Source organism: Rhizoctonia solani, chromosome 8 (genome assembly GCF_016906535.1).
Source record: "Rhizoctonia solani chromosome 8, complete sequence".
Taxonomy (NCBI): Eukaryota; Fungi; Basidiomycota; class Agaricomycetes; order Cantharellales; family Ceratobasidiaceae; genus Rhizoctonia; species Rhizoctonia solani.
In genome coordinates, this window is record NC_057377.1 from 1189171 (window position 1) to 1211382 (window position 22212).

Sequence of the window (22212 nt, forward strand, 5' to 3'; positions counted from 1 at the left end):
AATCGTCTTTAGTCACGTGAGTAGTTGCAAATTGTATGCCTCTGGTGGCCTTCCGTCATTGACCTCGGAGGGGCAGCCGGCTATTGAGCCGCTACTCATTATCAATATCTTTGGGGGTACATTATACTAAAACTCAGACCCCCCCCCCCAAAAAAAAAAAAACTGTGTCATAGGCTACATAGGTGGATATATATCAACACCGGCATATAAAGTCTTGGCACTTCGAAGCATACCACGCTTTCAAGTTACTTTTGGATAAATCGGGAAACCCTTCCTGCGTTGGGCTTAAACAGCAATATAGACTCAATGTCAGGTTCGCAGTTATCTCCCAAAGGGTCATCACCAGCCGCGGACCCACTCAATTTCGGCCTTTCGCCTAGGTTCCTGAGCGCTTTGAATTCTTTACCTGCGACTGCACAACCACAAAGAGCTCAGGCCATGTCTGGATTACCTTCTCTCAACTCACAGTCGACCTTCACTTCCGGGAATAGTCCAGCATCGACTCTAATAGACGGGAATGCTGCAATTGATTTAGCCTCTTCCGGGATACCCGGAACGTCGCCTGCTGATGAATTTAAGCAAAACGTGTCGCTGGTGGTTGGCACCTTTATACCTCGCGTTCAAGAGTTGACGAGGGCAATCATACATGACCTGTAAGTATCCTCAGCTCATCTACATATAACCTTACCATAGCCTATTGGCGTGTAGTTCAAGGTCGTACGAACCGGATGTTCCCCAGTCTCATATTGCTGGTCCGTAAAAGTTCCGTTTGATGTGATTTTCTATTGATTCCGATGCACTGACAGCCAACGTCATGCAACTCAAGGCGAGCCTGACCGAACTTCAGTCGATTCTCCGACAATCAGGGATCGGGACACTTCCTCTCAATCTCCTCGATGGCACAAATAACTCGGCCTCTATCCGTGCTGTAACAGTAGAAGATATCTCAGCAAGTGTATCCGAAGCGTACAGTCGTGCCACCCAGTGTCGGGCAAATGCGACTATCGTCCAGAACGTACTTGAACAAGAAGTTCCCACACGACGGGCGGCCTAGCGGATAGGATAGACACGACCAGACCACTGAGAATCAGGGCTTATGAAAGTGTCTCTCCCTGACGGATGTAAGATTTATGATACTAAGAGTTTGGTCCTTGATTAGACTGCTGTGGATGCTAGTTACCAAGGGCTGGCGGTCTGATAAAATAACAGATCTATTTACACGAACCTTTCTGGTCTGCCGAGATGTGCATTGATCTCTTAGCCTGCGCCAGACTTAACCGATTTGACTCAACTTGACCAACATAGGGGGCTCCGGGCTCAGGGGTGGAGCTTTGAATATTGCTAATATCAACGGGTATTTGATCCATTACTCTGCGGCATGGTGGACCTCTGACGGAGTTTGCTCTGGGCAAGTACCGATCAGGCAAACTAAACCTGCTTCCTGATTCTAGCTCCAATATGCCCAATAAACCCCTTTCATAGTGCATGTGCGGCCTATGTGAAGGCCTTGGAGCTAATCCTTCTGGAATATAAAAGAAGCGCGAGTAGAAGGCACATTTGTTCGCTATCCGTCCCAACATGAGGCTTTTATCTCTCCTTCCTGGCGTTTTTTTCCTTCAAGAGTCACTTGCTCTAGTACCCAAGTACACCGATGGTATTTTCTCGCCTTACATAGCCGAAAAATATAACCGCGTGGGTGCAGCGTATCAAGCCGCATCTTATCCGCATGTTACCGCGGCGAATGGTTCATGGACTTGGATGAAAACAGACTGGTGGACGAGTGGCTTTTTGCCTGGATCTTTCTATTTATTGGAGGAGCGCAAACGAATGTGTCCCAATGACAAGGCCCTCAATTCAGTTGATTGGCTTACATATGGAAGACGATGGAGGTGTGTACTTGTGCCTGACCGCTGTCTTGTTATAACGTTAGCACTAGTGATGCTTTAATACCACTTCAAGCGGGTAACTCAGTGGGCCACGATCAGGGATTTCTATCCCTCCCATATTTAAACGAGCTCAAGATGCGAGTTATAGATTCCTTAAATCCGTTGGGGTAAATCTGCTAACTATAATGACAGTAACCCAACCAATGCCAGTGCCATTACCAGTGTCAAAAACTTTGCCGCTCTTTTAGCGAACCGATATAGTAGCACAGTTGGCTGTACAAGAAGTTGGGGAAATAGTACCTCGCCTGAGTTTCTAGTAATCATAGACAACATGATGAATTTGCCGGTATGGTTTGATCTCACCATTTGCTGTATGGTGAATCTCACAGTCCCTAGCTACTATTCTCTGCGGCAGAGTTGACTGGAAACCAGACATTCATCAACATGGCTATCAGTCACGCCAACAAGACCACCGATAATCACATTCGTTCTGATGGTAGGCGAAAATACTTTTGTGGCTGTAGCACATCACCTTATACACTGAGATGTAATAGGTTCTACGTATCAAGTCGTAGCATACAACGAAACTACAGGTACAGTAATCAGGCGCTACGCTGTACAAGGCTACTCAGATAATAGCACCTGGACGCGAGGTACGAGCTTATCGAGAACGCACACCGTGTATTTGGTTAATGAATGTTGCTACAGGCCAAGCTTGGGGGATATATGGATTCGCCAAGAGTAAGCATTTGTTGTGGTTTGAATCTTAGGTATCTGAGCAAGGCTACCATAGTGTTCAACTATACCACCCAATCACAGTATTTGGAGACATCCCGACGAATGGCGAATGTGTTTTTAGCACGCCTTCCTTCGAGTGGCGTCCCACCCTAGTCAGTTTTAACTCAAACTAGTAGCCACTCGATTGAGCTTACATTATGTCTGCAGCGATTTTGGTGCACCCGCATCTAACCGACCAGCCGACACTTCTGCTGCAATGATTGCCGCTGAAGGACTGTTCATTTTGGCAGAGGCTGAAGCCTATGTGAGTGATGATAATGGGAACTTCTTCCAAACAAGGTTGCCGAGTCTGACTATATCTCAGAGTAAAAACGCGACGGGCGCCAAGTACTATAAAGCGCAAGGAGTAAAGGTAAGAATGCGGAAGTGAGGCAATCGTACTCTCGTAGAACTCACCCATTCGTCATCGTAGCTTTTGATCAATAACTTCAAATTTGCGTTCAAATCGACTTGGGACAGTATTTTGAGCAATGGTACTTCTAACGCCCCTCAGAATAATCAAAATACCGGTTTGGTCTATGGAGATTACTATGCTCTACAGGTATGTACAATAGTTGGATCAATGTTCCAGGCTCATCTAACGATTTTTGCAGGCCGGGAACACCATGCTGAAACTTGGCCTAGCTTCATGCTGAAGAACGATCAATATAAACATTCATATCTGTTTGTACATAGTATATACACAGTATCTTGATCCACCGTACTTCAGTATATCAATGATGGTTTTTAGATTAAATGCGAAATTCAAATTGACCCCATTGATCCTTCTAAATTTACCAGAGGCGCCTCGTTCGTACAACATCCTAGCATCCTATCCAAGACGACCAAAACAAATATCAAACAGGATTTCAGAATAAGTGGCAAGTGAGTTCGAAAACCAGACGTTAGCAAGACGAGTGATTCTTCTGGTGTATCGACCCAAGCCCACAACCGTCAACTTTGCCCTTCATAATGCAGCGTTGTCTTTTCTCTTCTTTCGATGTGACGCGTCAAGCATTTATCCAAAGTAAGCTTAGCTTTGGAATTGTCAACCTCAAACCTATTGTGCCGGGTCGTAAGTTATATTACTCTGATGAGAGACGTTTAATCTTACACCCACGCCTTTGTCCGTTATAGATGTTCTTGTCGTTCCATACCGGGTTGTTCCTCGTTTGAGCGATCTGGCCGCCGAAGAAATAGCCGATTTATTCTATACAGTCCAAAAGGTTGGAGGCGTAGTTCAACAGGAGTACAAAGCTGAAGGATTGACAATTGCCTGCCAAGTAAGTGGGTTATATTCATAAGATCCTTCAGTCCAAGCACTACAACAAACGCTCGTGGTATAGGATGGCCCTGCTGCCGGCCAAACAGTTCCCCATGTGCACGTGCATGTCATTCCCCGACGCTTTACTGATTTTAACGGTGACAATGATCGAGTATACCCGATATTGGAAGCGGCTGAAGGGGAATTGCCCAGCCAACTAAAAGTAATGGGCGAAGGTAGAGCCCCAGAGCCAATAAAGGTTGACAATGAGGGGCGAACCCCACGTACGGTTGAAGATATGGAAACAGAAGCCGTTCGGCTTCGTGGCCTTTTCTCCAACTGATCTACCATGTGGGTGGGGCGCGAGTAGCACAGCCTGCTGGGAATGTCGGTATGTTTTGACACCAATATTACACTACATTTGAGGCACTTTTACCTCGAGGCACTTGCCTGGTCCTTTCAATCACACCCCTAATGTTTGCTGTGTAGGGGTTTGTTGTGGAGGCAACCCTACACGTGTTGAGCGCGTGTTCGGTGCGTGCTAGAAAGAATGCGTGGTATATCAACCCTGCTGCTCAGTACGAGTTGACCTTTGCGCACACAACTTGTTTGAACTGTCTCGTTATTAGCTGGCCGAAATGGCTTCCTTGCTAGCTTTAGGTTATTCGATGCTCGTGCAACCGCAGGAAACCGAGGAAAAGAGTGGCGCCGATGCTCCTGCAACCGAAGACAATACACACAAACCCGATGCACACGTCCCTGCTCCTAATCCTTCGGCTCCTACCAAGAGCCTCCCTCGTCCCCCCAGCTCTTTCAAGGAGCTACCCAAACCTCCCGATGGCGAATCTTCAAGTAAACCTTCTCGCCGTCCCTCTGTTCGCCGATCCTCCTCCAAACTCGATGGAGATAGTCAATCAGCTGCTCGGAAATACTCTTCCAAAGAATCCAAACGACAGAAAGTCCATTCTAGTAGCAAGGAACTTGACGAACAATACGCGAAACAGATGGCCAAGGTCGCTAAACTCATGCGTAAAATGGCGCGTGCGGAGCAACGGGAGAAAAATGCGCGCTGGAAGGCAGCCATGCAAGATATCACGCTGGCTCGCGAAGCGGGAATCGATCCTCAGAAGGAAAAGGTTGGGTGGGACGATGATAGTGATGATGAAGGAACAGCCGGCGCAAACGATAATACGTTGAAAAAGCCAGTGACCGACTTGTCGACCAAGCCTGCCGACGCGGATGCTCCACCTCCAGAGTCCGGTGATACTCTCGCTCGCTTCATTCACGCCATGTTCTCCTCCATAAACCCATTTGAGGAAGCTCACGCCGAATCGAAAGATGACGCCAACGAAGTTACCGCTGGCGCTCCAGAGCCCACTGGGGACCAAGAGAAGCCCTCATCGAAGAATGGCAAGGATCCACAAGCCGATGCTGAAGTCCTCCGTCTCCTCTCATCCGCGTCAACCATGAATCAGACCACCCGACCCCGTGGCAGCGATGGCGTAGAAAGCGAAAAACGACGGTCGGTTTGGAACGTGCTTGACCGCCTTACTCCCGGGAAACCAAAGGGGGCTGGCTCATCTGAGGAAGGAAGCGTCATGCTCAGTGCCCCCTTGTTTGTAACCGAGAACTCTAAAGTCACGGTTGCTCAGTCCGAGATGAAAACGATAGAGGAACACGAATCAGACACGGAGGATGCCAAACCTAGTGGATCCAAATTTGCTAATCTGGTCACCCGAATGGGTATGGATGGTATGTTCGGGAAGAAGAAGAAGAAAGATGGTGAAGATGAGGAAGAAGAAAAGGGCGTCGATCCAGAGGTAATGGCAGAGGTCGAGGTCGAGGTTGAACCCGAGCAACCGAAAACCAAGGAAGTTCGTGTTTGGAGACCGAGTGCAGATGGCATTTCCTTGCAATGTTCGTGGTGGGGATATCGCATGTAAGCTCTCGATCTTTACCTACCAGGCGTATTTTTATCCATACCGCATACAGCTATTTGCCTCCAGCCGTGATTGCTGTGCTGAACGATCAGAAGCTCGAGGCTGCTAATCGCGCTGCGATAGTTACAACAGCGTTACAATGGATCATTGACCATATTCCTGCGGCTGCGCTTGGCCCACAAGTTGGTCTCGTGGTGTCCCTAATCCGCGGCATCATTCCCGCTATGGGGTATATTGGTATGTGTAATATACGTTGAATAGAGTCCTTATACTGATACGTCGATCCAGGTGGTTTCGTCGCGTGGTCTTGGAACACGATTATTGGATTCGACCAGGGGGATGGGGTCGTCCTTAGTGCAACTTGGTTGCTGCCGATTGCATTGATCCCGAGTGCTTGGGATGTTGAGCCAGTAGGAAATCCTACAAAAGCAATTGAACCGGAACCAGAACCGGAACCAGAGCCCACACTTGAACCTGAGCCTGTACCCAAACCTACACACAAACCCGAGCTTAAAGAAGAGTCCAAGTCCAAGTCCAAGTCCAAAGCCAAAGCCAAGTTGGGATCCAAGGATGAATCCGAGATCGAACCCAAATTGGCCAAACCGAGTCACTCCCGATCTGCATCGATGGCTAAGTCCATGCCGGCTCTCGAACGAAGCGCCTCCGTCAAATCGTCATCTTCAAGTACAAAAGAGAAGAAAGCGGAGAGGAAAGTCCTGGAGAGATCTGTCACCTCTCCTATGCTCGTTCCAAAGCGGCCTGCTCCCCCACCGAAGCAGCCGTCCTTAGCTGGCCCTCTGCCGACACCACCTTCTTCTGTCCCTCGTCCTTCAAGCAGCACCAAGTCTCATTCCCACTCGTACTCTCAATCTCACTCTCAATCTCAATTCCACCCACACACGCGTTCTCACACGCACTCTTACTCGCATTCAAATGCGTCCACTCCTCCTGTGACCAAAGTGAAGGAGCCAAAATCGGAGAGTGATCGGCCTGCACTGAAGAAAAGCACGAGCAAACTTGGACTCAACATCGTATGGTCGGAAAAACCAGTAAACGAAGAGCCCAAGGAGGAAGTAGAGACCGAGAGCATGAAGATGAGAAACTTCAAGTTACCTATGCCAGATATCACTTGGGAACACGAGCGCAAAGCCGCCGAAGCGGAAGCTGCGGCGAAGCTTGCGGCCGAACAGGAAGCCCGGGCAGCGGCCAAGAGCAAGCTCAAGAACAAGTATGCTCAAGCATTGCGTGAGGAAATGTCAAAGGACAAGGCACCCCCCGCAGCTGCCGGATGGTCGCTCCTTTCTTAGACGATTCAACCAAGACACGATCGATTTTTACTCTCTTCTCCTTTTTTTTCGTAGTTATTTATTATTTTCATTCCACTAACGAGCTGACTTGTATATGCGTACTGCTTATTGATTCTTGCACCAAACATATCAAACAAACGTACCAAGATGTATTAGTTATCTAGATCGAACTCAATAGATTAGTCTGATGGTGAATAATAATACTGGCTTAGGAGTTTGGATAAATAAGGGAGGTGGTGACAAGCACGCATCACGTGTCTCTGGGCTCTCTTCCAACCATTCTCCACAACCGGCGCAAGAGCACCTCGACCCCCTTTCTCTCCATTTAGGATAATTGGAAGTGCCCAAAAAGAAACACGGAACTTAAGCTTATGGCCAAAGGAAAGAGTTCTAACCCGGCTGATGCATTCAGTAAGCAAACATCCGATTTAACGGCAGCAATTAAGTGACCTTGTTCTAGGGAAGGCTCAACGGGCAAAGGAGCTGAAGAAGGGGGGTGCGTTTTGTGTATGTTTAGGTGCTCCAACTTACCTTTTCTGGTACAGAATAAGGAAAATCGTGCTAAAGCCCGAGAGACTGCAACCCTCAAAAAAGACACTGGTGGTTCGTGCACTTCAATGGCCAGATATATTCCCATGGTTTACTTAACATATGATACAGGCCTCGAAACAGAAATCCATGAACTAGAAGACATTGGAGAGGAAAAACTTAGTTCTACCCAAAAAGACCGGCTGAAGGAGTTGAGAACTGAAGTCGCGCGTATCCGCAAGATAAAGCAAGATTATGTCAAAGCACATCCAGAGCAGAGTCACTTGGTGCGTGGACTGGAACCACGAGCTCGTCGGCCAGAGGGAACAGCGGCTACGAATGCAGGTAAGTTCGTGGCTTGGCCCGCCAAACGATGTAACCAACATGATCCAGGCGGCTCTCAGGCTACACCAGCCGTACGAACTGTCTTTGGGAAGAACGGCCTTCCGCTTCACCCTGAACGCAGCATCTACTATGACCCCGTACTCAATCCATACGGCATGCCTCCTCCTGGTATGTCGTATGTTGAACGAGGTAAGGTTCATTAACAAGGTTGTGTGCGTCAAACTGACACGAATGAGAAGCTCTATTGCCCCATGAAATAGAGGAAGATCATGGGATACAAGCAGACCCAGAAAGGGAAGTGTCAGATGAGGACTCGATGATGGACTCAGTTCACAGCGATCTAGATGAAGGTAATTAGGTGAACTTAACTATGAAATGTCGGATTGACTATTCGCCTTAGAAGATTCGGATGATGACGATATCGTCCTTCCAGCCGGCCCTCCTCCAAGCGACCTCAAGCACCAATCCTCCGATTCTGATTCTGAGGATTCAGACAACGATATCCCGATGCCACCTGGCCCACCGCCTCCTAAGGCACCACCGCCTCTACCAACAGGCCTTCCTCCCACAGGGCCATCTTTTCCTCCGAACGCACAGTATGGCATCCCCTTTCCGCCATTTCCACCCAATGCCGCTCCACATGCTCAAGTGCATCAGCATGCCCCCCCTCCACCACCTGGTTTCCCAACGACATTGTATTCCACATACACTACGCCACTTGTACAACCAGTTCCTTATCCTCAACAAATGGTGGGGCGGGAGCTGAAAGCTCGTGATCGACAATTCGCAGAAGCAGTGCGAGCTGTACAAGATCCACTCTCCAATATTCCCCACGTAACCTATCAGGCCCATCAAGCACAAAGGCATCAACCTCCCCTCTCGTCATCTACAGGAGGTCAACACATGGCGTTGCAACACGGGCTCCCTCCCAAGCCGAGCAACGTCCCACAAACAATTGCTTCGGCTACTGTTTCGGCTGAGCCAGAGCTACGCGACCTTAAGAAGGAAGCAACTGCCTTTGTACCGACTTCTATGAGGCGGGCGACTAAAAAAGGCCCAAACAATAGCGCAGCATCGGGCCTTCAGATCAATGCTGCTCCCGATGAGGGTGGCGATCAAAGTAGGCTGCCAGCTGAGCCTCGAAAGGACCTCATGAGCGTGTTAGGGAGTCAGTTAGGGGCCAAAGACAAGCGTACTTCCGGATCGAACACCACGGGGCAAGGCAAGGATGATTATGAAAAGTTCTTGGCTGAGGTCGGTTCGTTCCTATAGAATGAGGTCGTTACCCCCCCCCCTCTCAAAATAGAACGTCTCCTAGTAAGTTATCAGCACAGCACAGATCACATAGTATGTATGTATTTTAGAGAACATCCCCACTAATGTCACCAAATTTCGATTCACTTCAATAACAAATAAGCATTCACACTTGCTATACTCGGTCTCGGCTAAGGATTTGACTCGACTTCCATCGTGCCCCACATGTGCCCTTTATATCGTGTGGCCTGCGTTGGGCCAGCCTTGACTTGGAATAAAATGTGCATGTGATGGCGACAGCATTTTGCATCCGTCACCATTGATAAGTACACCGTTTTCTCTCACGAGACCCACAGTTCACCTCAAACCCACTACCCCACCCAAAGGTCGCTGCTGACTCCATGTCCCCAACTGCACTCCCCACCGAGTCGGACGGAATTTCAAACATATCCTCACAAGCTACAAAGCAAGGTGTTCCTGCCAGCGTTTCCAATTTAACTGGCAAGAGTTCAATCTTGCACCGTACTCCATGGCATCCCCCAGTTGCTGTTACTGCGCAAGGTATCTCAACAATGGACACACTGGCGGACAGAACTCTGTGATTTGACATTAATCCAGGACCTTATATCACTCTAAAGGACGGTCGACAAGTAATTGATGGCGTAGGAGGTGCCGCTGTTAGTTGCATAGGCAACGGTCATCCTGCTGTGGTAAAAGCTGTCCAGGAACAAGTTGAGAAAATGGCCTGTGAGTATTATTAGTATGGGAACCTTGGTACCGACTCACTTTCCGAAGATGTATATAACGCACAACTCTCGAATGAGCCGGCCGAGGAGTTGGCGAAAACTTTAGTTGAAGGATCGAATGGAGCGTTCGAGCAAGTTGGATTTGTGTCAGGAGGTATGTAACCCTTCCATAGATTTAATGATGCTTCGTGTCCTCAGCGTATATGGCATAGGATCCGAGGCTGTTGAAGCTATGATAAAACTAGCCCGCCAGTACTGGTTTGAGAAGAAGGAGCCCAAGCGAACTAATTTCATTGCGCGTCAACTATCGTTCCATGGAAATACTGTTTCAACGCTGGCACTGGGTGGACACCCATCGAGAAGAGTTCCGTACGAAGACGTCTTGGACCACCAAAATTTCCATCACGTTAGTCCAGCATACTATCGGCATTATGCCCGCGAGGGCGAGAGCGAGGAGGATTACGTGCAACGACTTAAAGAAGAGCTGGATGCGAAATTCCAGGAGCTTGGTGGAGATACGGTCGTTGGGTGTGAGTCTAATCTGTTTGACCGGGGTACAGCAAGTAATCTAATCCGATATTAAATAATAGTCGTCGCCGAAACAGTCGTAGGCGCCACTACCGGGTGCGTTCCTGCGCCCAAGGGTTACTTTAGAGCATGCCGAGAGGTGTGCGACAAGTATGGAGCCCTCTTCATGTTAGACGAAGTTATGAGCGGGATGGGTCGTGAGTTGAGTATCGATGCTATCAACATAACATAAACCAAGATTTGGATTAGGTATGGGTACACTGCACGCATGGGAGAGCTTTGGAGATGGTATGGCACCAGATCTTCAGTCTGTAGCCAAGGGCCTAGGTGGAGGGTAAGCTATATTTGGTCCAATTTGAGGCGCTATCTTATACCATGGCGCTCAGGTTCGCTTCTATCGGTGCCGTTCTGGTTTCTCCTCGGGTCGTAAAAGGAATTAGCGACGGAAGCGGGTACTGGTAAGTAGATCATTATGTATAAAATCCTCACTAATGCGACTACAGGCTTCATGGACATACCTATCAGGCGCATCCGATTGCATCGGCTGCTTCTTTGGCAGTTCAACGCGTGATCGCGTCCGAAAATTTGCTCGCTCTTTGCCGTCAGCGGGGCGCCGAGCTAGAAAAGCTTCTAAAAGAAAGGCTTAGAGGACCTGAAGCTCGTGCCGCGCCGTATATTTCTGACATCCGAGGCGGTGGCTTATTCTGGGGGGTTGAATTCGATATACCAGACGCCGAATTACCACGGATCAATACGAGATACCAACTCTCGACAGGTTCTGGGCAAAATCTTCCTAATAATCGCCGGTTTGGCACTCTACTCCAAGATATGACCATGGATAAGGGTCTTATCGCTATTGCAATGACTGGATCTGTGGACGGGAAGCGCGGTGATCACTTGATTCTGGCGCCGCCTTATAACGTTACCCAAGAAGAGCTTGAGCTCATTGTAGATCGTGCAGTTGAAAGCGTAGAAAGGCTTTTGTTCGACTAAGATTAGTATCTGAAGATATCAGCTATACCTTATCGCCTACTGTATATACTGAAACTGTAGTAAAAATGCGTTGTAGCTGTTTCAAACCTTCTGGAGCCAACAGATATTTCATCCATTCATTTATCCGGCTGAGCAATCCCTAGCAGGAAGACACATGTGACATACTTTACACGCTGATATGCCGGCCACTGTACAAGGTTATAATGCTGAAAATCAGTGCGTGTGTTTAAGTGAGAATTGAGCTGAAATCAAGATCAATAAATACTGATTTTAGGTATCAATTCTTCCATAGTCTGATTCATGCTGAGGGAGGCATACTAATATTGTAATTGTCAGGCCATATCCTACTGAAAAAAGGAACCTTTTACTGATGTACTGATTTTCAGGATCTTATCACACCACAGTGGCACTACTTTTGTGTTCCATCCTCCCCTGCCAAGTTATAGGGGAGCTTACCATCCGGAGCTTAAGAACTTCCATAGATCATCTTTCGAGCTCGCGCTTAACGACCTTTTAGGAGGACAGATAAACTGTACGATGCTTCGTCTTCTACACTTGACTATATGCGTATATGGCTTAATGTGTGCCATTATCCCCGCAAAAGGCCCCATACTTAGAATGCATACAAATGAATACATTCCATCTGATTCGATACGTGGCCTGATTCCTGAAATAGACTTCTTTGCTGGCAATGACTGTGCTCATACGAAACAGGCCCAAGCACAGAGCTGGCAGTGGAGTAGATAGAATCTATTGTTTCTCGAAAGATTAGCTATATGAATCTTTACAAGCTAAAGTTTACTTCGGTGCCGTCAACTAACGCCATTAGTTGCTAGTATAGTCACCACTGTTATACACACCCAACATAATCTAGTTCCTAGCATATAAAGTAATTTTCAATCATCAGTTACAAATAATAGATCGGATCATTACTCTCGATCACTACAAGATTGTCCTGTCCTAACCAGTATACCGCTCAAGCGCAGAAGCAAGTTGTCACATGGATTATAGTGCTTAACTAGGCAGTTGCACCTATCCCAGACCATGCACCGCTCATCTAGATATATTGAACTCGGCAGGATGCCCAGAGCCAGGAACAACCGGCAACTGCACCCATGGGGAGAGATCGGCCACCGTCTGATTTGGCTATATAACGAATGAAAGCACAGCACCACAGGGGAGTATTATAATTACGTGTGGAAGTTTAAAGACTTTGAAGAAACCCACAGGATAAGAGCCATCTAGATATGCGTACCCTTTCTTTTGCTCTTGCTCTTCTTGGAAGCGCCAATGCCTTCTTTAGGTTGCCATGCAGTACTGAGCCTATTATCCAAGGTTTGTTCAGATCGTTCCCGCTACTGTTTAATGCTTCTATAAATCAAGCTCAACTTTTATTCAGCACGCATTGACCCCATAATTTCTCCTGGTCGAAAACCGTCGAATCATGTCCATGTAAGTAATGCGGCAAGCCTAAGTCCCCAAGCTCTGAGGCTAAAGTCATCGTTCCGACGTTTTTTTAGACGGTCCATGGTGCTAAGAGTACGTGGTTACATTCATTGAAGTCGATCATATTTTGGCGCTTGTACTGACGTCCGATAGATTTCGCTTCGAACTCTACATACTCGACCCTTCGTGCTTCATCTTGCACTAATTGCAAGGTTACTCAGGTGAGTGTTCTGCCAATACATACTTCAATAAAAACTGACCGGTCAAATAGGATTTATCTAATTACTGTAAGTATATTAGCCCCACCTTGTGTATGCGGATGATACAGAGAATACACACGATACTCAGGGTATCCCAAATTGTATTTCCGTGACCCCAAGACCAAGTTGTTCGAGCCTGTTGGAAACGGAGGTCCGCACCACATTCTCTACCACACCTACCTTCTCTCATCCGTTAAGCAAAGGCTTGCTCGTATATTATTTGCAACGTGGGGACGGTGATGTGGCAAATGGTGGACCTGGCCTGAAAGCCTTCCCAGAGGGACTCAAGATGATAAGCGGCAACCCTCGCTCGCGTTCCAAAAAGTAAGACCGTCTGATACAAGTATGGCCCAATAGTCTAATACTAATTTACTGAGCTAGGTTTGCTGCAGAAACTGGTTCTCAAGACGAGCTGCGTGAGCGTGCTACAAAATGGGCATGCTTGCGCTATACCGGCGGACAAACTGGCTACGAGGGATATGGCTTCCCTACCACCGATTGTGAAGCTGGATTTCAAGCGAGGCTCCACTTGCCTTCTTGTTGGGATGGCAAGGTGTGTTAACTTTCACGAAAACTCTTCGCTTTGCTAAAGGTATTTTGTGTGTAGAACGTGGACTCACCTGACCACGTGTCTCATGTGGCATACCTAGATCGTTTGGACAATGGCAGATGTCCAAGCACCCACCCTGTTCCGTTTATTCATCTATTCTATGAGGTAATTGTAGTAAACGGCTTACTCTGACGAGATCCTAGCTTATATGCGGTCGTAGGTTACTTGGGACGTTCATGATTTTGCCGACCGCTGGACTGAGGCCGATGGTTGGCCTTTCGTCTGGTCCACCGGGTATGTCTATTATTAACCCACTACACCTTTCTTTGTTCCTTGTCCTGAAGTATGTTTACTTAGTGATGCTACCGGATACTCCTGGCACGGCGACTTTCAGAATGGATGGGATACCCAGGTTTTGCAAACTGCTATCGATACCTGCAACAACCCCAACGACGACACTGGGAGTGGTGTAATCGAGGCATGCAAAGCATTAGTGCTTCAGGATGATGCGGTATCGAAGACGTGCAAGGCGGTTCCCGAGTTGACTGAAACAATTGGCGGACAACTGACTAAGCTCCCTGGGTGAGCATATACGCCTTGCTCCGAGTATCGGGTTATTAACTATATATATATTTGATAGCTGTAATCCGATACAGCCTGGTCCTGGAGATGCCACTCTATACTCTGATGAAAGCTGTCCGTTTTAAGATACTGGGCCATTCTTTGGGGGTTTTAGTGTTATAATTCCACTTCGTACTGGCTCTTCAGGTTGAAACGCGCTACTGGTGTAGACACAATATGATCAGCTCGAGCTAATCAATATATCCGCACAAATCTGGTGTAACCTGCGTTAAAACAACCCCCTTCCCTCCTCCCTCACATAGCACACGAACAGCGACAATCGTGCAATGTCATATGCCACATGCCCAAATATACTAGCTATAGGTGTCTGCAGATATCCTCATGCTATCGAGACCATCTGTTCATCACGATGCCCTAATTCTGAACCATATGCATATAGGTCACTTGAGACCCGGTCAACACGGTGAACCCCAAAAGTGCGGAAAATGCACATGACGTCCAGATTTTGCCAGACATCCGCACCTAAAATAGCAGAATCCGCACCTCGACGACACACAGGGTGAGTTGAGGATGCGGATTCATGGAAAAACTGGTCGGATTTTGCCAACACTCCGCATATAACGCGCGATTTTTCACGTTCAGAAAATCCGCACTTTTGGGGTCCACCATGTCATTGACCAATTTTTTAAACGTTAATCTAGCACCTTTTTTCTTTTTGAAAAGTTGACATTTTGATATAGCCACAAGATACAATCCATCTCAAAGAAAGAAGAAAAAAGGGATGAATACACTGAATTTTGGAGGATTTAGCGATTTGCGTCCTGAATTTGCAGATCAAACATATATTGAGTCCGAATTTGGAACTATATGCGCTCCGGAGTTTGAAATTCATCCTAGCTATACGTCACTAATGATCAGGAGTATAACTTACTCATTTTATGGGTGCTTTCATAGAAGATTTGATCCAAAATTAGAAGCGATTGAAGGTTGTCATGAGAGAAAGCGTTTGGTTCACAGATAATTGATCCACAGATATCTACCATAGAAAACTGTTTTTCTTCTGGTATTTATACTTCAGAGCTGTATGAATGCGGGCAGAGTACAAGTGGAGAGGACTTTTGTTCAACGGATATGTGCTCAAATCAAAAACTAGCGCCCCTGGCTTGTTACAATGATGAGTTTGATTCTCTTCTACAAATGCACTACAGAAAATAGTCGTCTTTAGATATAGACGTCTGCTATAGAATACATATGTATATCACTATTTTCTACGATGCGATGCTACAGAACATCTACAGGTATCTATATATCCGAATTGTCTCTTCATATCTCACTCCACCAAATATACGGTGATGCATCGCAGTAACGAAGCCTTGGTACACGCATGTATACGCCGCTTTTGTACAGTAGGTTGAGTGGGAATTTAGGCAAAATAGCTGATCATGATAGCTTCTGCTTGTGGATTCTGAAGTCAGGCTTCGAACTCGAACCATTTCTTGCCAGCGCGATGCTTGCTCACACGTTATAATGCGAACTGGATTATCGAACATAATATCACGCATTCCGACCAAGAGATACGATGAGCAGACCTCACGCATTCCCTCCGACCTGCAATGGAGGTGCAGCTTTCCAACCAGCTTGTCTGAACAGTAACCGAGTACAATAGGGATACTAATGGAGCAACAGGTGTCCATGGTAATATGGTGAACTAATCAGGATGATCTAGCCATGTCACAAAGCTCCTGAATTAAGCGAACTTAGGCGGCTAACCGATAGTCATTCTTGACCGGGGAATCAATTGATGCCGGGATCGCCGTAACGCCTTCAGTCTCAGTTCCATACTCGATGGGAACAGTAGAAAGAAGAGATAGTATAAAACCACACAGAATGGGCTCAAAACTACTCAGAATTGCCAGTTTTCTCTAACCATGCGTATTTTTTCCTCCGTTGCTCTCAGTACCTTTGCTCTCATTAGCGGCGCCAGCGCCTTTTTTAGGCTGCCGTGTACTGACCCTATTATTCATGGTTAGTCCTGCCGCAGACTGGAATATATGCCGCCAAGCTAAACAGGCTCTAGAACGCATTGATCCTATTATTTCTCCCGGTCAAAAGCCCTCCAATCACGTCCATGTAAGCCCCATCAATAAATCTGAGCTCTCACACTTAAAATCTAACCCGCATGGATTTTAGACCGTACATGGTGCTAAAAGTATGCCGGTTGAATACCCCTCCCACATAGAATTGGAAGAACAGTGCTCAATACTATGCTCTTCTCAGACTTCCGCTCAAATGCCACATACTCGTCTCTCCGTGCTTCATCTTGCACGTCGTGTAAGGTTACCCAGGTGGGCGTCTGACCTCTTTGAGCGATAATCGAAAGGCTAATAAATCGACCAGGACTTGTCAAACTACTGTAAGTATAATGCTTCGGGAGATTTCGTATAGATTTAACCGAGTTTTATGCTTTGTAGGGTTCCCCAAGCTTTACTTCCGCGACCCAAAGACAAAGCTCTTTGAGCCAGTAGGAAACGGAGGTTCGTATTATGGGCCTTTTCGTTGCCATGTTTTTCAACGATATATTCAGGTCTCCTTGTATACTACTTAAACCGTGGGGATGCCGACGTCTTTTACGGCGGGCCTGGTCTGAAAGCCTTCCCCGAGGGCTTCAAAATGATTAGCGGAAACCCTCGCTCGCGCTCTAAGAAGTATGTGCTTATGTGTACGACTTCGAGCCTACCACTAACTGTTGTTTCATAGATTTGCTACGGAGACCGGCTCTCAGGAAGAGCTACGGGAACGTGCCACGAAGTGGGCATGCTTGCGTTACAGTGCTGGTTTACCAGGATACGAAGGATATGGATTTCCCACTACCGACTGCGAGGCAGGTTTCCAGGCCAGGCTTCACATGCCTTCTTGTTGGGATGGAAAGGTATTTATATGAAAAATATATATTTTGCTTCTTGTTGAAGTTGACGCTCGTGCCTGCAGAATGTAGATTCGGCGGATCACATGTCCCACACGGCATACCTAGATCGTTTGGATAACGGAAAATGCCCCAGTACACACCCCGTCCCTCTCATTCATTTGTTTTACGAGGTGTGTACTTGCAAGTCATAGTAATGTATATGGGTGGCTGATCGCACGCAGGTTACTTGGGACATTCACGCGTTTGCTTCTCGTTGGACTGCCGCCGACGGTTGGCCATTTGTCTGGGCTACCGGGTATGTCAAGATGTTATCATTTCAACCCCTTTTGCCCTAACATTCTTTCATTAGCGACCCTACTGGATACTCCTGGCACGGAGACTTCCAGAACGGGTGGGAGACATCAGTCCTCCAGAAGGCTATCGACACCTGCAACAACCCCAACGACGACACCATCAACGGCATCATCGAAGCATGCAAGGCGTTTAAGCTCCAGGACGACGTTGTGGGGAAGGCATGCAAGGCAGCTCCTGAGCTGACTGAGGCTGTGGATGGCAAGCTGGCTAAGCTTCCTGGGTGAGTGTATGCGCCTGTCATCATGTAGAACAAACGCTGAAGCTACGGATTGGTGTTAGATGCAACCCGATCCAGGCTGGTCCAGGAGATGCCACTCTGTACAGTGACTCCAGCTGTCCAGTCTAATATGTCGTTAGGTTTCTTTTGAACCGTCAGACACAAAGTTTCTTTTATGTTGGTATATGGGCCTTTCATTGTATCAGTCCGAGGCTCAAACAATGGATATAGTATATGTAGTGAGATCCCGGCGTTGGCTATACACTATATCAGAAGGTCTTGGCCGCTGAGTCAGGGACCTCGGGTCAGAGGGTGTACGCCAAATATCTGAAGGGGTGTGCTATTAGGCGCCGGAGGTCCAGATGATATGTACCTCATTTGGCGTGATACCCTAAATAGGGACCCATGTGATATGCTAGATTGGTACAATCACGAGTCGAAGTGTTCGAAGTGTTAATGGAACGAGTACAAGTATTATTACATGGCATAAACATTTTGCACGAGAGTCAAGAGTCCCAGCTATTCAGTGGCACGCGCCCCCAGCACTATCATATCAGACTACTGTAGCTGTATAGCACCCGAGTTCGTCTTAGTGCACTGATGGGCCAAATTTGGGCACTTTCGGTTTACGATCATAGGCTAATACGTAAGGTGAAACAGGGGAAATTGACCAAAATGATGAGCCCACGGTGAAGGGAGGAAGAGGCTTGCATAGAACGGGATAACTTGAATATGTTGAGATAAATGCTCATTTCGATTTTGACTGGAATGCGTGTTCTTGAAATGGCAGCGAACATGTGACGCCTACAATCAATATGTTCGGTTGAGTTACGCGTTTAAACTTTGTTCATAGGACATGGCAACAGCATCGTGCAACCACGTTGTTACTCCGGATCGCAATTTCACAGGATCACCCCTTTACGTCCATTTTTGGTCAGAATAGCGGTGCGCCAAGCGCTAATGAGGTCACGTGTACCACTGGGGATGGCGTTTCTCGCTTGAAGAAGTAAGTCACGTACTTTCTTGCCAGCACAGACCTCATCTTCGACGTGTCCACGACCACCACGATTTGTTAGCAGACAGCCTGCCCGATATTTAGCACAGAACGCGAGATAAGAATATCGCGGATACTGCGGCCGTAACTGCTCAACCTAACGACCAACCGATACGTCTCATACCCGCTTCTTGTGTTTTCCTTCTCTCTCTAGGACTACTCTAGGCGTTGCCTCAGCTAATAAGATTCGCTCATATTCACGACCATTCACTGCCACTGTTACCGCCCCATATATAGATCTTTATAATGAGTATGGCAGCTCCCCCTCCCCGCACACGTACCATGTCGCATATGCGCCGACTTCCGGGCACTCCGTCCTCCACCTCATCCAGCAGTCGCTCGAGGACCAGTTTTGGAGGCCCAGTAGCTGAGCAACCGACTGCCAGATCCAGCCTCGGTCTATCCGCTCCCCGCCCGCGATCCAGTCTCAGTATGATTGAACGTCCTGTTAGCTTGGGCGGACGAGGACTCGAACAGTCTGCCTCTGGTATGGCTCGTCCAAGTCCTCTTTCCTCATCGCGTCCTTTGCCTCCTGGTCGGAGTACCAGCGGAGGAAAACGCGCTGGCGGAACAAATAGTCCGATTCCGTTTGCAGAACTTTCGGAAAGTGGCGAGATTTTAGGCCAAAGCGAAGCTCTGGAGGGTGCGCTCAGGAGGGAAGTAGAAGAAAAAGAAGATGTTAGTTGATTCAGCGTATCGAGCCGTTTCAGACCTGGCTAACTATAATTTATCTAGTTAATGATGCGCCTTGCAAGCAGAGATGAAGCTATTTCGCAGCTCGAGTCTCGTATTGCCGCTTTGGACGTGAATATGATTCAAGGAGAGGCCCGGCTGTCTGAACTCTATGCTGACCAAGAGCGTTGGGAGGCCGAAAGAGCCGCCCTTGAAAAAGAAATTGCCAAAAAGGTGCGTGGCATTTTCATCTATTACGTTTCATATTTGCTATATATTGACATGTATCCCCCAGACAACTGTCATTGACAAACTTCGTATCCAACTACGTGAACTTGAAAAAGAAAATCGCGAGTGCACACGTCGCTTGACTGAGCAGGCTGCGCAGTTCGAATCGGAGCGACAGGCTTTTTACGATAACACGACACACTTGAAGTCCAGGATTCAATCTCTGACAGATCAACAGCGAGAGTGGAAAGAACGACTTCGTGAAGAGGAAGAACAGGAGCTCAAAGATGAGGCTGCTGCCGCCGCTGCTGCTATCGAGGCTGAGCCTGAGGCCATCCCTGAGCCTGGAACTCCAGTTGTGGATTCGCCCGTTGTTCCTACACGCAAGAGGCACTTTCACCAGCGACTTCGCAGTAGCATTGATCGAGATGCCACAGAGCCTCCAGAGATGACTGCGCTCCGATTGGAACTTTCCACCCTGACTACGTCGCATGGTAGTCTCGGCGAGACTGTCAGGATGCTCCAAAACCAACTCGGGGATCTCGAACGTCTCAACCTGACGCTGCAGGAGGAAAACGAGGCATACACCACCTTGTTGCGAGAAAAGACTCTTAGCGGCCAAATGAACATTATGGCCCGTGCCGAGTCAAGGCCCGCGTCCCCTACTCATTCCAACGAAGAGCAGCAACCCGAGCCCGAGTTGAAAGAAGAGCCTGAAGAAGATGGAAGCAAAAGTTCTGGTTTGCTTTCTCCTGGACAGTCGCCACCTCCCCGCGTGCGCACGCACTCGAGAGCATCCAGACCCAATCGCCCTACATCTCCTGTCCGGAGTGTCAAGAGTGCCAAGAGCACGCGCCGCACCGCTGAGACGTTGGCCGCTGAGACTTTGGCCGATTTGCCTGTCGCGGGCCCTGGTCTGGATCTTGCCGCCGAGCTTGGGCGAGCTGAAATTCGTCTGGAGGATGATATGGGTCAACCCGGGGAGGTGAAAGAGCCTGAAGCGCCAAAGGAGGACGAGGGGCTCAAAGCGATGAGGTCCGAACTCGAAGGTGTGTTGATATCTTACTGGGTCTAGTTGTGTTTGACTAATGTGACTTGACATTGTAGCTCTCAAGTCCGAAATCAAGACCCTCAAGGACGAAAACAAGGGGTTGACGCTCTATGCCTCCAAGATTATCGACCGCATCATTGCTCAAGAAGGGTTTGAGCACATCTTGGCTGTCGATTATCGTAAGCCCAGCGAACAGAAGCCCCCTGCTCCTGCTCCGACCCCTGCTCCGCGCAAGAGCCTCTTCCAACGCGCTGCATCGCTCTCAATTTCCGGCTCTGCACCGCCAGTGATCTCTACCCGACCATCACTGAAGATTGCGACCGACACATCGGTCCATGGTGCGCCTGGCCCGGATAGCCCTGCCACTCCCATGGGGAAGCGCGAAAAGCGAGGAATTTCAATGGACTGGAGTCGCCTGAATCCCTTTGGCCCCAAGGGGCCCTCGACCCCCGTCGACGACGTTCGGACCACAGGTCTCAAGCCACTGACGCTCGGAAAGACCCCCTCGGTCAAGGAGGAAGAACCCCATGTTATTGTCGGCGGGCGCAAGCTCGATAACCAAGAAGACGAGGATGATCGGGTCGAGCGTGAACGGCTAAACGCCGAGATGAGGCTCATGGGAATCGAGCGGACGCCGAACATCCATACGCCGAGCGCGACGAGCTTTGCTGCCGCTGGACAAGCACTCGGCGAGCCGATTTCCAGAAGCAATTCGAACACGCCATCGTTGGGCGGAATGGTCGGATGGGTCAAACGTCCCAACTCGGCCCCGAAGCAGCCCATCTCGAAACGGGTCCCAACTGGTGAGCTGCTCGCCGAGCATCTTGAGCTCTTGAGCGACGAGGGCCACTCGCCTCATTCCATGGATTATGAATCGCGCGAGATTGAGAATCGAATGGCTGCCTTGGCGGAGAAGGAGAAGCATTTGAGCGCCGAGATGGCCAAAGGCAAAGGTGGGGGATTCACCGAGCCGCCACCTCGGGGAACGCGAGTCCGAAGACGGACGGGCAGCACGAGTGGCAGCACCGCGAGTACATTGTTCAGCGCGGGTCGGATGAGCCGAGGAGGAAGCGACATTGGAATCGGGGAAGAGCCTGAGCACGAATAAGAGACGAGCATGCGTTGACGGAGGTTCCCGAAAATAACATGTACGAGGCTTTGACGACTTGTTTACGAATTTTGTGTGTCAGTGTGTGTGTGCTATACTGTGTGTTACTGTATTTTTTCGGTTGCATGTAGTAATTTGGTATATCTATCTCGATTCCGTACTCCCAATTGCGCGCTGTGCAAGACATGGCGGCTGT

General features: G+C 48.4%; 7 protein-coding genes across 7 annotated transcripts; all 7 read left to right on the forward strand.

Moving 5' to 3' along the window:
* Positions 1 to 306: 306 nt before the first annotated feature.
* RhiXN_09822 (uncharacterized protein) lies at positions 307 to 1054 on the forward strand (the record flags this gene model as incomplete). The annotated part of the gene is made up of 3 exons (XM_043329638.1): positions 307 to 653; positions 709 to 752; positions 807 to 1054. 3 exons carry the CDS (start codon positions 307 to 309, stop codon positions 1052 to 1054), a joined length of 639 nt encoding a protein of 212 aa, XP_043182472.1.
* Positions 1055 to 2217: 1163 nt separating this feature from the next.
* RhiXN_09823 (glycoside hydrolase family 88 protein) lies at positions 2218 to 3319 on the forward strand (the record flags this gene model as incomplete). Its single annotated transcript, XM_043329639.1, has 9 exons — positions 2218 to 2232; positions 2283 to 2382; positions 2441 to 2539; positions 2595 to 2627; positions 2680 to 2776; positions 2832 to 2928; positions 2989 to 3036; positions 3097 to 3225; positions 3278 to 3319. The coding sequence occupies 9 exons, from the start codon at positions 2218 to 2220 to the stop codon at positions 3317 to 3319; spliced, it is 660 nt and encodes a 219-aa protein (XP_043182473.1).
* A 316-nt stretch (positions 3320 to 3635) lies between these two features.
* RhiXN_09824 (HIT domain-containing protein) lies at positions 3636 to 4270 on the forward strand (the record flags this gene model as incomplete). The annotated part of the gene is made up of 3 exons (XM_043329640.1): positions 3636 to 3738; positions 3801 to 3946; positions 4010 to 4270. 3 exons carry the CDS (start codon positions 3636 to 3638, stop codon positions 4268 to 4270), a joined length of 510 nt encoding a protein of 169 aa, XP_043182474.1.
* Positions 4271 to 4565: 295 nt separating this feature from the next.
* On the forward strand, positions 4566 to 7174 carry RhiXN_09825 (HIT domain-containing protein; the record flags this gene model as incomplete). Its single annotated transcript, XM_043329641.1, has 3 exons — positions 4566 to 5866; positions 5920 to 6104; positions 6156 to 7174. The coding sequence occupies 3 exons, from the start codon at positions 4566 to 4568 to the stop codon at positions 7172 to 7174; spliced, it is 2505 nt and encodes an 834-aa protein (XP_043182475.1).
* A 371-nt stretch (positions 7175 to 7545) lies between these two features.
* On the forward strand, positions 7546 to 11568 carry RhiXN_09826 (aminotransferase class-III protein; the record flags this gene model as incomplete). Its single annotated transcript, XM_043329642.1, has 16 exons — positions 7546 to 7585; positions 7635 to 7670; positions 7742 to 7777; positions 7835 to 8047; positions 8096 to 8236; positions 8287 to 8397; positions 8448 to 9305; positions 9366 to 9394; positions 9658 to 9862; positions 9920 to 10048; positions 10097 to 10201; positions 10260 to 10577; positions 10638 to 10772; positions 10825 to 10909; positions 10962 to 11033; positions 11079 to 11568. 16 exons carry the CDS (start codon positions 7546 to 7548, stop codon positions 11566 to 11568), a joined length of 3003 nt encoding a protein of 1000 aa, XP_043182476.1.
* A 1247-nt stretch (positions 11569 to 12815) lies between these two features.
* On the forward strand, positions 12816 to 18032 carry RhiXN_09827 (WSC domain protein; the record flags this gene model as incomplete). The annotated part of the gene is made up of 22 exons (XM_043329643.1): positions 12816 to 12903; positions 12968 to 13020; positions 13089 to 13107; positions 13168 to 13235; positions 13286 to 13301; positions 13363 to 13425; positions 13478 to 13598; positions 13656 to 13827; positions 13882 to 13989; positions 14045 to 14118; positions 14182 to 14406; positions 16437 to 16536; positions 16597 to 16615; positions 16684 to 16751; positions 16804 to 16819; positions 16878 to 16940; positions 16991 to 17111; positions 17164 to 17335; positions 17395 to 17502; positions 17554 to 17627; positions 17682 to 17906; positions 17966 to 18032. The coding sequence occupies 22 exons, from the start codon at positions 12816 to 12818 to the stop codon at positions 18030 to 18032; spliced, it is 2040 nt and encodes a 679-aa protein (XP_043182477.1).
* A 1207-nt stretch (positions 18033 to 19239) lies between these two features.
* On the forward strand, positions 19240 to 22016 carry RhiXN_09828 (uncharacterized protein; the record flags this gene model as incomplete). Its single annotated transcript, XM_043329644.1, has 4 exons — positions 19240 to 19635; positions 19693 to 19863; positions 19925 to 20906; positions 20965 to 22016. 4 exons carry the CDS (start codon positions 19240 to 19242, stop codon positions 22014 to 22016), a joined length of 2601 nt encoding a protein of 866 aa, XP_043182478.1.
* Between the last annotated feature and the right edge of the window lie 196 nt (positions 22017 to 22212).